The 15,329-nt window shown below is 32.3% G+C and overlaps 1 protein-coding gene across 1 annotated transcript in view; it reads right to left on the bottom strand.

The window, feature by feature from the left end:
* abcb5 (ATP binding cassette subfamily B member 5) overlaps positions 1-15,329 on the bottom strand; it is a 28,732-nt gene that overhangs the window by 5,673 nt on the left and 7,730 nt on the right. Inside the window, exons 9-25 of the mRNA XM_087286869.1 lie at positions 14,540-14,664; positions 14,212-14,389; positions 13,696-13,809; positions 13,485-13,595; positions 12,428-12,553; positions 11,323-11,526; positions 10,128-10,298; positions 9,878-10,039; positions 7,470-7,685; positions 6,931-7,083; positions 6,466-6,570; positions 5,898-5,975; positions 5,699-5,782; positions 2,927-3,130; positions 2,488-2,588; positions 729-869; positions 490-646 (exon numbers count right to left, since the gene is read on the bottom strand). Coding sequence (XP_087142995.1) covers positions 490-646; positions 729-869; positions 2,488-2,588; positions 2,927-3,130; positions 5,699-5,782; positions 5,898-5,975; positions 6,466-6,570; positions 6,931-7,083; positions 7,470-7,685; positions 9,878-10,039; positions 10,128-10,298; positions 11,323-11,526; positions 12,428-12,553; positions 13,485-13,595; positions 13,696-13,809; positions 14,212-14,389; positions 14,540-14,664 — 2,430 coding nt within the window. The remainder of the gene's footprint in view (positions 1-489; positions 647-728; positions 870-2,487; positions 2,589-2,926; positions 3,131-5,698; positions 5,783-5,897; positions 5,976-6,465; positions 6,571-6,930; positions 7,084-7,469; positions 7,686-9,877; positions 10,040-10,127; positions 10,299-11,322; positions 11,527-12,427; positions 12,554-13,484; positions 13,596-13,695; positions 13,810-14,211; positions 14,390-14,539; positions 14,665-15,329) is intronic.

Genomic DNA, 15,329 nt, shown 5'->3' on the forward strand with positions numbered 1-15,329 from the left:
AAATAATTCTGTCCAAGTAGAGATCTATTTAGAACTACATAAAACTTTCAATCAATTGACAGTCTATATTACGTGATATTACATTAGTTTGTTATATTATAATTGACCTGTACTATATTATATTATATTATATTATATTATATTATATTATATTATATTATATTATATTATATTATATTATATTATATTATATTATATTATTAGGGCGACAGTGGCGTAGTAGGTAGTGCTGTCGCCTAACAGCAAGAAGGTCGCTGTTTCAAACCACGGCTGGGTCTGTTGGCATTTCTGTGTAGAGTTTGCATGTTATCCCAGTGTGAGTCGGTGTCCTCTGGGTGCTCCGGTTTTCCCCACAGTCCAAAGACATGCGGTACAGGTGAATTGAGTTAGCTAAATTGTCCGTAGTGTATGAGTGTGAATGAGTGTGTATGGATGTTTCCCAGAGATGGTTTGTGGCTGGAATATTATATTCTATAACTGTACACTTACAGGTCTCTCTCCAGACTCATCGTAGATATCAATCTCTGGTTTCTTCTCCAGCAGTTGGATGATTCTACCTGCTGCAGCTTTGGCTTTAGCAAAATCAGGAGCGAATGATGAAGACTGACCAATGTTCATAGCAGCAAACACGATCACTGAAAACACCCTGCGAAAACAAGCACACATACATCAGAACACAGAGTTTATGTGGGATCCGAAAAAGCAAACATTTGTCTTTTCATACTTACAGAAAGACATTTTCATATTCGGTGTAACAGTGTGCAATGAGCCAGGCTCCAAATCTGAAGATAGCGGCGTTGACCAAGTAAGGAATGGCCTGAGCGAGAGCAAAGGTGATCCCATAGATGGGTGCTTTACACAAACTTGCCCTGAAATATAGCACACAATGTTTGTGACATTTGACACTCACAATTTTATTTTATTTTTTAAAAGTAAGGGTTTCAGAATCAGTAATATTTTATATTTGCCACCCCTGGTAAAATTAGACGTGCAATCTGTTTTTTTTTTTTTTAAGTGTGACGCCACACGAAGCGGCTTCCGGGTCCAAGCGTTCTATCAAACTGTATGGGGAAGACTCATCAAATGGTAATAATAAACGTTTATAAAGTGCTGTAATACTTTCGACAATCACAATTGATATTATATATATATGCCTAATATCTGTTGGCCAGAAAGTGATACATTTTTATAATTTGTTAAAATATTGGTGTTTGTGATGCAGCAAGTCCAGAGACTGTTGTGTAAACTATGATTTTATATAAAATTCACTTTAAAGTTTGATAGGACTAAAAAGTGTCCATATTTTCTCAATTCAAATGAGTATCGGTATCTACTCAAGTACCCGGAAAAAGTATTCCATACGTCACCAATACGTCACAATTTTTTTGGTGATCAAAACTATTAAAAAATATTTCTTTGAAAGCATTTTTATTTTAATATTTTTCCATGCTATTATAGTATTGATCAATATTTTGAATCAACTTTTGTTTTTATTTTTTCAATATAATTTTGTGTAGATTTTAATTCTGTCATATTTATAATTTTTTTTCAACCATGTGTACTTTTTTAATGTCTTGTAAGCGTTTATTTATTTTTTATGTCAGATTTATATTTACACGTATATATATGAAGACAATAAATAACTAATAATTATTCAATTAATTAAGAATTATATTGTTAGTTGTACCTTTAAGAAAACTATTAAATATCACTGTCTTTCAGGATTTTTTAGGTATTAGTTTCAGTAAAATGATTTTTTTTTTTATTCTTAAGGTACTTTTATTATAAATGTAAAACTACACAACACCTTTGAAATAAATAAATAAATAAATAAATAACCTTTGTTATTCTGACCATTTTCTGAAAAAAAAGTTTATCATTTGCTATGGTTGAAAATCAGGACAATTACACCAAATATTGATTTTTTTTTTCTTAAAATGTTTATAAACTCTATAAAATTTGAAAGCATATGTTTTCTGTTGTTTTAATGTTTTTTACGTTTTGACCAATAGTTATTTTATGCGTTTTAATTTATTTAATAAATATTTAAGATTATGTTTACAAAATATAATCAGTAGTTTAAAGAATTACACAAAAAAAATTTTACTTGAACTAACTAACTTCAAATAATCATGAATCCAATTTAACTGTGCACTGAAAAAATTAATGTCTGCAAAATTGTTGCAAACAATGTGTTGAATTCAAACAAATAAAATTAGTAATGTTTAACTTAATTTGTTTCTTTAAATTCAGCCCAGATTATTTTTTTAAAACCACTTAACTTTTAAAAAAAAAAAAAAAAAAAAAAAAACAACTTGGTTAATCCAAGGAATCATTTTTTTTTTTCGTGTGGTCTCTTACAATTCCACACACAAAGCTAAATCTTTATCTTTTAGCTTTTCTATAATCCTTCAGCTCCCTCTTGTGGCTCATGTCCTTAAAATACCCCTTGAATTTAAATGTTTATTGTAAGAAAGTGATACTTACTTGTAGGGTGTGCTCAGACTGTCAATGAACTTGTGGAAGAAGACGTCTTCACGGGTCAATGCCACCACTGTTTTAAAGTTCTCAACAGTTTCTGTGGAAATCTGTAAAAGAGAAGTAAGCATCAGCTTTCAATCAAACTTACATGGGTAAGCCCCTCTCATTTAACACAGACGAACCAATAGGAGTATCACCTGCACTGGCACCAGAACTCAAACATCTTTAGGTTTCTGTCCCATCAGTTTCATGTTATTTATGCTACCAAAGTAGTATAACTATGTGCCTGGGATATTTGTAACACTGATTTGTTTCAGCAGATTACACAATCGAAGATGAAACATGCATAATGTTTATACTACTATTACAATTCACAGAAACATCCAGGCTGGTTCATCAAAATCCTCAGTAACCAATAGTAAAGTCAAAGTGACATTTACTGCACCTTGCCAGACATCTCAAGTGCACTTTGGTCTTTGGAAGTGTGTCCTGCCGTGGCCCTAAGCTGGATAAAGTTTGCACCCGTGAGGAAGGGCACACAGGCGAGAATCAGTAATGTGAGCTGCCAGCAGAAGACGAAGGCCACGATCACAGCAATGAGAAGAGCACAGATAGTGTTGGTGGCCAGTCCTAATCTGGATCCTGCAGCCTAAAGAGAAAACAAGTAGATAACAGGTTTAACTAAGTTATTTGAACACACCATTTCATGGCATAACTGTCAATTAGGCAATTCACATAGTGATCACTTGTTGATTAGTAGCAAGCATTAATAATTTGTCCTTTTATTGCACTTTTTACTATTTATTTCCTATGTTTCCAGCGAGTGAGCAGCGCATATGGAGAGCAGAAGCAGCACACAGGCGTTTGCCTTACACACCTACTGTGTCTGTAGCGCACAGCTCATCTGCGGCTGCTGCACAGATTAATCTATCTCTGTCTATTCTATCTAGTTGCCCATCTATCTATAAATACACTTCCTCCTATGCTGTTTCCTTATCCTGCAAGTCCTTATTTTACAAATGATATAGATCTTAAAGAACTGTATGCTTCTGTATGCAGTGTCATTCATGTCTTTTCAGTTGCACTCAGTCAGAAGACAATCGCATGTGATATCATGTCATTTTGTTTTTGATTTTCAGGATGATGTAGGCCTAGTCATAATATTTATACAATACAGTTATAATGATATTTATACATGATCAAACTAGTGTGCAACTTACTAAGCAAAACTAAAGGCCCGTGCACACCAGGACGCTGTTTGCTCACATTTTCTGTCAGTATTTAATGCCTCACGACTAAACAAAGGGTGCCAATGTGATCATGCACACCAACACGCAAAACGGCAGAAGTAAAACAGTCATTTAAAAAAAAAAAAGAAAAAGTCTAATGCTCTTTTTTTTTTTTTTGATGCGTTGCCATCTAATGTCAGAGTGATTTTTGCATACTCTTCTGCTCGACGCCAGTGAAAAGCGTTTGGGTTTGAATGCGGAAAAATGTCTTGAAAAACGCTGACGATAAACTGTCCCGAAAACTGTCCCACCCTTAATACTGAAAATGTTTTACATTTGGTTAAGTAGTTCGGATCCAAATAAATATTTGTTGCTGTTTTAAATATTTAAGTTCATTTGATTGAATATATAAAAATCAATGGATATTATCAATGCATTTATTGGTTAAAATTGCTACTTTTTAACTGTCATTCAATGTGTTTTTGGTCATTATCAATGCTCTGTCACTTTAATTTAGCATGAGCAGTATGGCAAAAATAGTCCCAGCACCGAAACTATTACGGCACTGCTGCTTCAGCGATGATCACGCCTCAGGCTGATGCGCTGATTCTACGTGCAGTATGAAAACTCTAATCTGTTAAAATGGATGCTGAAAAAACATGCACTGCTCATGCACTGCTCACGCTCTGCTCACGCTCTGCTCACGCTCTGCTCACGCTCTGCTCACGCTTTTAAGCAAATGTTACTGTAAAGAAAGTAATTAAATGCTATTTAAAAAAAAAAAAAAAAGTTAAACGTTTTATTGATATTTGGATTATTGGTGATTGTTCATGTATAACTAACCAATATATCCATCAACACCCATACAAAGACAAATTCAGACCAATTGATAAAAGATTTAAGACCTACAACACAACATTTCAGTAGATTTAAGACTTTTTAAGGCCTTAAACTTAGCTTTTGAAAAAGACATTAACACTTTAAGACACTGCGGATACCCTAAAACACAGGTGTCAAACTCAGTTCCAAAAGGGCCGCAGCTCTGCACAGTTTAGTTCCAACCCTAATTAAACACACCTGATCAAACTAATTGAGTCCTTCAGGCTTGTTTGAAACCTACAGGTAAGTGTGTTGGAGCAGGGTTGGAACTAAACTGTGCAGGGCTTCGGCCCTCCGGGAATTGAGTTTGACACCCCTGCCCTAAAACAAGCATTTAAAAGCCTGGTTTCTCAATCTCATAGTTAAGAGTTCACCTGATTTACCAAACATGTAGCTCTTGTGGACGAATGAACAAATGAGAAACTTATAACCAAGATTTTAAGCGCTTCTTGATAATGACTCATTTTTGTAACTTTACTTACAGTACACTGTAAGAAATATTTGTAAATTAACAATGTCCAAATTATATTATATCACAATTTCAACCTGCTTACAAAGATATATAAATATATAAATAAACAGCAAAGTCACATCAATTCAACTGCCTGTAAATTTATTATGTCTATAGCAAATCTAGAAGATAAAGATTTAGCTTTGTGGGTGGAATTGTAAGAGACCATCAAAAAAATCTTTAGTCTTATTACATTATAAATGACTATTATAGATCTACAATTTAGATCTAATTAAAATAAACACTATTAAAAACATTCTATTCGGTTGTATTTTAGCAAAAGGTTATGTTGAAAGGATCATGTTGTATACGTTACATGAGAAAATTATTATAGCATTGCCAAACCTACATTGATAATAAGAAGCATTTCAGCAGCTGTAAAGAATTCAAGCATTGCAGTTTCAAGTTGCACTATTAATACCAAAAGCTGTAGTCATATGGATTAGCTCTCACATAATTACGACTGAGAAACAGATTCCACCAGGCCTATAGCAGTTTAAAGAGATGGATGTAATGAACCGGAGCCAAAAACACAGGCTGTATCCCCGGTGAAAGCTTAATTACTGGTTCTGATGGCAAATCACTGTGTTCCACTCACCCCTTTAACCAGAGACGCATCTGTGGCTAATTTAGTGGTCAGGATTCCCACTGCATTGTTGTTGTCATCAAACCAGCCAATCTCCTGTGAAGAGAAACAGGCTTGAGGATGAAGCGTACGTCTCAATAGCTGTTTGTTTGTGCCAGATGAGCTCTCAACTGCGCTGCGCCTTTACATTAATAGAGGTAATACGCCGTACCTGTCTCACAATTGCCTTGAAAGCCTGGCTTCTCAATCTCATGGTTAGGAGCTCACCGGATTTACCAAACATGAAGCCCTGGAGGACGAATGAACAAATGAGAAATTTATACATATACTTTGCATGATTCACTTTTGTAACTTTAGATACACTGCAATTAATATTTGTAAATTAAAAATTTTCCGTATTTTCAGATTCATATTATTATTATTATTATTATTAATAGTTATGATTTTCAATTGCTTTGTGGGACCTGGATCCTTCAAATGACAACTTTTAAAATGTTGAAAAGTTTGGAAAAAAAATAAATTTTATTGACATTTTTAATAGTTTGAGATGATGTATTGTCTTGTCTGGTGTGGTAAATGTTGATACAAAAATGTAGTAATAAACTGCCAGTAATTTATTTGTTATTTAACACTCTTAATTTTTTATACATTATTTAGGTTACAAATTATTGATTCAAACCACTAAAACATTAGTCACTTCGTTAAAATTGTGTATAATACCACTAACCACAGGTATAGCCAACAGAAATGCTAATAATCAATGACAATAAAAAGTTTACCTGGAAGAAATAAGTGAGAAAAGCCACAACTCCAATTAGCAGGTATAAAAGTGAGAACATCATAGTCTTCTGCCGCTTCACCTCAGGGTCCGGTTCTGCAAATACCTACAAACACAAGAGGATCTGTTGAACTAAATATCTAACTATACATATTTTAAAGGATAGTTCACCCAAAAATGTACAATTATTCATTATTTACTCAACCACTGACATCAAAAAAATAAAAATAAAAATTCATATTTACAGAAAAAAAAAATAACATAGGTACTGGTTACAAAAAAAAGGTTTGGATCAAGTTGATGACAATATTTTTGGGGTCAACAATGTCTTCAAGAGACTAGGACAATGTGCAGTTACACATTTTCTAAGAATTATTTTGAAACTTTTTATAGAAACACGAGCAGGACAATAAAGCAATAGAGATTTTGGTTTTGAAACAGGCAAAAAGACAGAAAGTACACTCACACCAATGATTTTGGCAAACAGAATGGCCACGCAGGGATACACTGCTCCACCCACGAGGCTGGCGAAGGTGCCCACCACCAGGTAAGGCCAGTCTGGTTTGTTCAGTGCCAGGATTTTAGTGAATGGCATTTCAGGAATTTCCTCTTTTTTTGCCTAAAAAAATGAAAGTAAGACATCACAGGTGAATGAGGTGGGAAAAAAAGATGGACTACCAGAGATTACCATACTTCCTCAGTAGACTGATTACATTAGGAGTTGCAAGGATTTATAAAATTGTTATGTTTAAATATGCAAATTAATCATTATTTCATTAAATATTCACTTCACACGATTATGAATGGTAAATAGTATTGAAATACCAATATTATTCTTATTGTCATTGCTGTAATTTAATAAATTGCTGTAATGTAATTGCTGTAATTGAAATCTACAGACACGATTTGATCAAGTGCAACAAAATACATAATTAAAAGGTCATTTTGTATGTTTTCTTTACATTAGACTTAAATAAAATGCTTTAAGAAAAATCGCAGAGGAACCTTTTTGTCTTTTCTGGATTTCTTGCTCTTCTTTCTGGAGGAACGCCTCTTACTGGAACGTTTCAGGCTTTTTCTAAAGGAGCCACGCTCCAGTTTCATCTCCACGCCTCCTTCCAGAATCTCAGGGTCAGAAGAGTCTTCACCAGTCTCCTCTTCAGAATCGTCCTGAGTGTCATCTTCATTGGCATCAAGTTCTTCATTTTGTCTCCCAGAAGTCTATTAATGCAAAATAAATAGTTTATAGATAATTGTAGATTATATATTTTTTTGATTAATTTAAATAGTATGACTATTATTAGTATTATTATTAATATTATTATTATCATTATTAATAATATTTTTTTAACCTATTCAATTTTGATTCCAAGTCAAATATACTGTACTAGGCTTATACTTATTATCTCTATTATGAAACTTAATGTCTCTATTATTATGTTCGCTCTCTGGAATATTGATTTTAATTACTTGATTTTGAATGTTGTGTTAATCAAAACATTCCAAAATATGTTTTTCTGAGACAACAACCATATAAACTATATGTCATGTCATTGTTTTTGAAATTTAGTGCCATCTTGTGACTTATTATAAAAAAAACACTTCTTAATAACCAAAATAAAATGAAATAAAAATAAGTACAAATTCAATCACACACAAATACAAACGCAAGCACAAAACACAAAAGTCTGCAGTCTTTTTATATTTGCATTAATTTAAATTATACTACATTTTTATCAACTTTTTAAAAGATAATAAAATAAGAAAAAATAATAATAGATGTTTAAAGCATTTAAGTAACATTTTGTTTCTTATTGACAATGCTTTTATAACAAGTGTTAAGTAAATAAATACCCTTGAAAAATTAGACTAGTAAAATAAAAATACAAAATACTCTGACTGTCACTTGATTTATAAAAAAAACATGCGGTTTCACAACAAACACAAACTCATCCAATCACTCAAATACAAACACAAACAAATGGTCAAAAGTCTGGAGTCAGTTTTTTTTTTTTGCCTGCAAACTTTTGAAAGGTCAGCTATATGGAATATATAATATATATTGAATATACAGTATATATACACATCTTATATTATTTTACATTTATTTGAATTATATGACATTTATTTTTAGCAACTTTTTCTAAAACATATTAAAATTAGAAAAAATAATATAAGATGTTTCAGTAACATTTTGTTTCTTACTGGCATTACTGTTATTACTGGTGTTACTGCTGTTACATCTGTGAATATGGGCTATTAGCAGAAGAAAATAAATGGGATTAATGTCATCATTTACAGTTTTAAAAAAAATAAACATGGAAGTGCAATCAGTTCTGAAAATCCTCACTTATTCAGCAACTTCTTAGAAAGATGATTCTTTTCCAGTAGGAGTGTTTCCATTACAAATTTCAGCACACATTTGTTGATTGATTTGCAAGTTGATAAAAATTTAAATATCTGATAGCCATTTTATAAACCAAGATTTGTGTGACTCTCATCCTTTCAATAGGTCTTTACAAAAATCATGGAACATATATTTTAGGTTTACTAATATCATAGTCAAATCATTACAGGGGTCATCATCTGATGTTTCTAAAAATATCACATAATTGTATACATTTGGTGTATAGTTATACATTTACAGTTGGTTTAAATATTTTATTGTTATTTTAAACATAACCATATATGTGACTGTCTAAATGTAAAAAAAGATATTTTGATTGGCCATCCAGTGTATTGTGATGTAAAAGAAATGTTATGCTGATTATGAAAGTCATTAATTTGTTTGCCACTAGGGAGCAATCCTAGTGAACCTGATTTCTGTGGATTTTATGGTATTGTACTCCCCCCAGTGGAGAACCATTGAATTTTCAAAATGGTTCAAAACAAATGACAAAGCAGGCATCACCTTACCTCTTTACATTTGAGACTCATGTATTTGAGATTTCACAGATCTTAAATATCTACAAACAGTTCGTAAAACTTAAAATACAAAGGAGAACATGAAAACGTGTCATATGACCTTTTTAATGGCAAATCGAGCACCCTATATACTTGGAGAAACCACAAATGGAAAGTCACAGATTTCAGAGTAACTGTAAATTCTGAATTTGCAAATGAACAGATTTTTTTTTTTTTGAGTTGTGTATTGCACTTGTAGCAACAGAAAAAAAAAAAACCTCATAATGGAGCGAATGATCATGTGATTTATATGTACACCATGTGCCTGGTACATTTAATTACAGTTTAGCAAAATATCTATGCTTTTAATTGCCTAACAAACCTTATGCAGGCATAAAATATTTTTGTGAAACTGGCCCATTTCTATTTGGCGCAACTATAATTAGCACAGTTTGAAGGTTCATGGAAATGGGCCTACTTTTACAGAATCTAGAAAGACATGAATGCACCTGTTGCGTTACAAGGGAGTAGTAAACCCCTTTCTTTGCCATGAGTTCTCTGTGTGAGCCCTGCTCAACCACCCGGCCTTCACTGAAACCAGCAATTATGTCAGCAGAACGAATAGTGGACAGACGGTGTGCGATCACAATGGTAGTGCGTCCTGCTCTGGCCTGAGAATCAACACAAAACAGATTTAACTGCTGCAGTGATGGATGTACTTTAACAAAACAAAGATATTTAACAGTAGCCTGTCATTACCTTGTCTAAAGCTGCCTGAACGATGGACTCACTCTGTGTGTCCAGGGCCGATGTGGCCTCATCCAGCAGGAGGATTTTGGGGTTTTTGACGAGAGCGCGAGCGATGGCGATCCTCTGTTTCTGTCCTCCGCTTAGCTGAGCACCTCTCTCACCAACCATAGTGTTCAGTTTCTGGCTCACAAAAACATTTATTCCAAGTAAACACCATTGCAGAATCCATTTAAAAGAGATGTTTTGGTATTATGCTATTATAAAAAAAAATAAAAATAAATAAGGATTTATTTGAAATTATTTTGATGCTTTTTATTAACATGCTTTATTACTAATTTAAATTTGTACAGAAATTTATTTATATATATATATATATTTATATATATATATATATATATTTATATATATATATATATATATATATATATATATATATATATATATATATATATATATATATATATATATATATATATATATATATATATATATATATACTTAAATTAATTGAGCAAGCATCTTTAAAACTTTAGATCTGTAGGGTCTGCTTTTTGCTGTTATATGTGGGTGGAGTAATGAACAAAGGGTAAAGAGGCTGTACGGGTGCTGATATTACTTTTTTTTTTTACTTATATATATATATATATATGTATGTATATAATTTTACATACATACATATATATATATACATACATATATATATATATATATATATATATATATATATATATATATATATATATATATATATATATATATATATATATATATATATATATATATATATATATATATATATATATATATATATATATATATATATATATATATATATATATATATGTGTATATAATTTTACATATATATATATAATATATATATATATATATATATATATATATATATATATATATATATATATATATATATATATATATATATATATATATATATATATATGTAAAATAATGGAAATGGAATAAATAGGAAAAATAATGTTAATATAATTGGAAAAATGATTTCCCCCTATTATAATGACATTTTATTATTATTAATTTAAGTTAAAAAAAAAGTAAACTATCATAACACGATTGTAAATTATGTTTAAATTATGATAGTAACTTTTGTTTTAATCATTTTAGAATAATAAGAAAGTTATTTTTGTGTTAAGCTCAAGATGGTGAATTGTGCAGATATGACTCACATCTGGAAGTTTGGAAATGAAATCGTAGGCATTGGCCTCTTTAATGGCCTGTTCGATATCTGCATCGGTGGCGTCTTCACGGCCATAACGAATGTTCTCTGCAATGGTGGTTCCAAAAAGAACTGGTTCCTGACTCACAATCCCCATGTTCTCCCTCAGCCAGCGCACATTTAGGGAGCGGATATCATGACCATCCAGAGTCACCTGCAAACACACAGCAAGATTTGATTTAGGTTTAGTCTTTGTATTTTGCCAAAAATTTTAGTTATCTGAATTGTTTTAGTTTTAGTCAACTAAATTGCACACCACTTTAGTCCAGTAAATCAATTCTAGGCAGAGTATTTTGAGGGGAAAAAAAAAGTACACAATATTTCAATTATAGCATTGACATGGCAGCCTGCTCAACCTCAAACAGTGCACTGATGTCAAGTTATATTCAAAATGTTCTAATTGATTATTTTCTAATATTTAACGGACTGGAGTCATTTATTTCCTTTAAACTGCAGTTCCCTCTTCTAGAGACATTGCTCGTATGTTTTATTTAAAAGACATTTTATTAGGTTTTGTCCTCAAATAGTTTCTGTGTGTAATTCTGGTTTCTTACACATCTCATCCAAAGCATTCTGTTCTGTATTGATTTGATTTTTGGCAATTTAGGCAATAAAATAATTATTCAACACAATCAAAACCTGCCTGGAACTACTTTAGCTGTGTTTTCCTGACAATATTATTTATAATCAGAATGGGTTGTAGTATAAAAAGCTTTAAATTTGATTTAGTCGGGACTCCTTGTGTGTTTACTTATCCTAATATAAGTCACTGTCTTTATATCACATAAGTTCAGATTCACTCACACTGGATGTCACAATTTTTCTAATTGAAAACTCTTAGGTATAATCTTGTTTCCATTAGAAAAAAAAGTTGCTCACAGCATGAACTCTGACCTATACACAAACAATCTCATCCGCTGTTTGTCATGGAAATGAACTTCAGTGACTTGTTTTTGTAACAGTTTTAGCATTTCTTGGTGTGTCATGAAGTATTGATAGAATGCATCAGTAACTGACAGGTGAAATGATTCATCTAATGCCATTGGCAGTGTTACCTCTCCAGAATCAGGGTCGTAAAAGCGCTGCAGAAGCTGAATCGTGGTGCTTTTCCCACAGCCACTGGCTCCGACCAAAGCAATAGTCTTTCCGTGAGGGACTTTCAGACTCATTCCTTGCAAAATCTGCAATAGGACACAACATCAGACCTCTTTTATGGATACACAATATTTTAGTTCCTATTGGTTATTACTAGTCAATTTTACAGACTTTAATTATTCCACATTTTTTAGTTATGGATGTTCTGAATTATTAGCCCCCGTTTATTGTTTCCCCCAGTTTCTGTTTAACGGAGAGAAGATTTTTTTTCAACACATTTCTAAATATAATGTTTTAATAACTCATCTCTAATAACTAATTTAATTTATCTTTGCCTTAATGACAGTAAATAATATTTCACAAGATATTTTTCAAGATACTTCTATACAGCTTAAAGTGACATTTAGAGGCGTAACTAGGTTAATTAGGTTAACTAGGCAGGTTAGGGTAATTAGGCAAGTTATTGTAGAACGATGGTTTGTTCTGTAAACTATCGAAAAAATATATATAGTTTAAAGAGGCTAATAATTTTGTACTTAAAATGATGTTTAAAATTTAAAACTCTCCAGAGGAAAAAAATATTATCAGACATACTGTGAAAATTTTCCTGCTCTGTTAAACATCATTTGGGAAATATTTAAAAAAGAAAAATCATTGAAACATTTTATTTTTATGTAGACAAAAAATAGTAAAGAATTTAAATATAGGCATTTACAGGTTATTTTTAACAATATTTATTAACATTAACATACATGTATGCTTTTCATTTTAAATTACGATTTTTATCGAGTGTTATTTTGTTTTAGTTATTCTAAATCATAGTACACTAAATGAAAATGTTTTCTTGGTTTGTGCGAGTTTGCATATTGCATTTACTGTTTGTTTAATAAATGTACGCATGTTTGAACATATTCAGAATTATAAATATAATACAGATATACATTATCTAAAATTAATTATATTAATATTTAAAAATAAATAAATTACATCTTTATAAAAAAATATTGCAAAACACACCGTCACATCTTTTCTGGAGGGGTAATTGAAATTAATGTTTTTGAATTCGATATCTCCTCTCACACGGTCTGGTTTGTGTCCTTCTTTTGAACTGCTGTCAATGGGACGAGGCTGCAGCAGGTATAGAAAAACAATAAGTCATCCAATGTGACATTATGGCTATAAATATAATAAAAAATGACCTTTACTGTAAAAGACTTAAAGTTTTTACCATGTCAATAGTTTTGTAGACCTCATAAGCAGCACCCCGGGCCTTGGCAATGGCCTCCAGGTTTGGAGCTCCTTGACCCAAAGAGAAAGTGCCGATCATAACAGAGAAGAAAACCTGAGGTCAAACAATACAAAGATGCTGGTTAAAAAAATGACTTCTAGTACTTTACACACATCTTAGGCCATTAGTGTTTTCACAAACAAAATACAACTAAATAAAATGTATAAAGTCGGTTACTTCTATCATTCACTCTAATATGTCTAAAGGAATTATCAGTTTACATTTCCAAACATATCATTCATTTTCCTTAGGCTTAGTCCCTTATTTATCAGGGGTTGGTACTCTGGGGTTCTCAAGAATAACTATTCCAACATATGTTTTACACAACAGATGCCCTTCCAGCTACAACAAAGTACTGGGAAACACCCAAACACACAATCACACAAACACTCATCCACTATGACTGTAGTGTATTGAAGTCTTAATAAAGCAAAAAACAAAAAAGCACAAACTCACAGTCAGCACTCTCCCAATTGTGTAATTCTCTGGTTCGTCCACAGACAGTTTTGTCCCATACCAAAACGCCAATGCGTAGGTGGCAAATACTATGAACTGAGTCAAGCCCATGGACACATTAGTGCTTATTGCTTTCTTTACCCCAAAGTCCTTTGCTTCCACCAAGTTTTTCTCATACCTGGAATACAGAAGATGTTTGTAGACACTCAGAAGTTCAAACATTTTGGTGTCATTCTTGACATTTTTTTAAAGACCCTTATCTTATCTGCCTTAAGCAAAATGTTTTGTGAACTTATGTTGATGGATGAAAGCTAAAGAATGCGCTTACTTTTCAACTGCTTTCTTTTGTCCGTTAAATGCAACAACAGTCCTGATGGCGACCAGGATCTCCTCTGCTACCGCTCCAGCTTTAGCATACGCGGTCAGCTCCTTACTGGTTAAAGAGGCAAGTATCTGTATACAGAAAAAATAGAAAATAGAATAAAATAATAAATGAATGAATGAATAAATACACTAGTTTAATGTTTACAATAAAAAGGGTTCAGGAATTTTCAAACATCTACATCATAACTGTAATACAGCTACTATTATTTACTTGTTTACTTTGAACATTATGCCTTTTCTGAGCAAAACATAATGAATATCATACTCTTTAACTACCATTTATACAATAAGTCACTGAAATATCAGTCTGTGTAAAAATTATTTAAAAAAAAAAATCCTGTCATAATTTTTGGGACAAAAATTATTTGATGATATTATGTGTATTTGTTGAGTGCTGTCGCCTCACAGCAAGAAGGTTGCTGGGTCACTAGTTCGAACCTCGGCTCAGTTGGCGTTTCTGTATGGAGTTTGCATGTTCTCCCTACTTCCCTTAAGTTTCCTCCGGGTGCTCCGGTTTCCCCCACAGTCCAAAGACATGCGGTACAGGTAAATTGGTATAGGAGGGCTAAATTCTCTGTATTGTATGAGTGTGTGAGTGTGTGTGTGTGTGGATGTTTCTCAGAGATGGGTTGCGGCTGGAAGGGCATCTGCTGCGTAAAAACGTGCAAGAAAAGTTGGCGCTTCATTTCGCTGTGATGACCCCGGATTAATAAAGGGACTAAGCTGACAAGAAA

Source organism: Danio rerio, chromosome 16 (genome assembly GCF_052040795.2).
Source record: "Danio rerio strain M-AB ecotype USA chromosome 16, GRCz13ab, whole genome shotgun sequence".
NCBI classification, from domain to species: domain Eukaryota; kingdom Metazoa; phylum Chordata; class Actinopteri; order Cypriniformes; family Danionidae; genus Danio; species Danio rerio.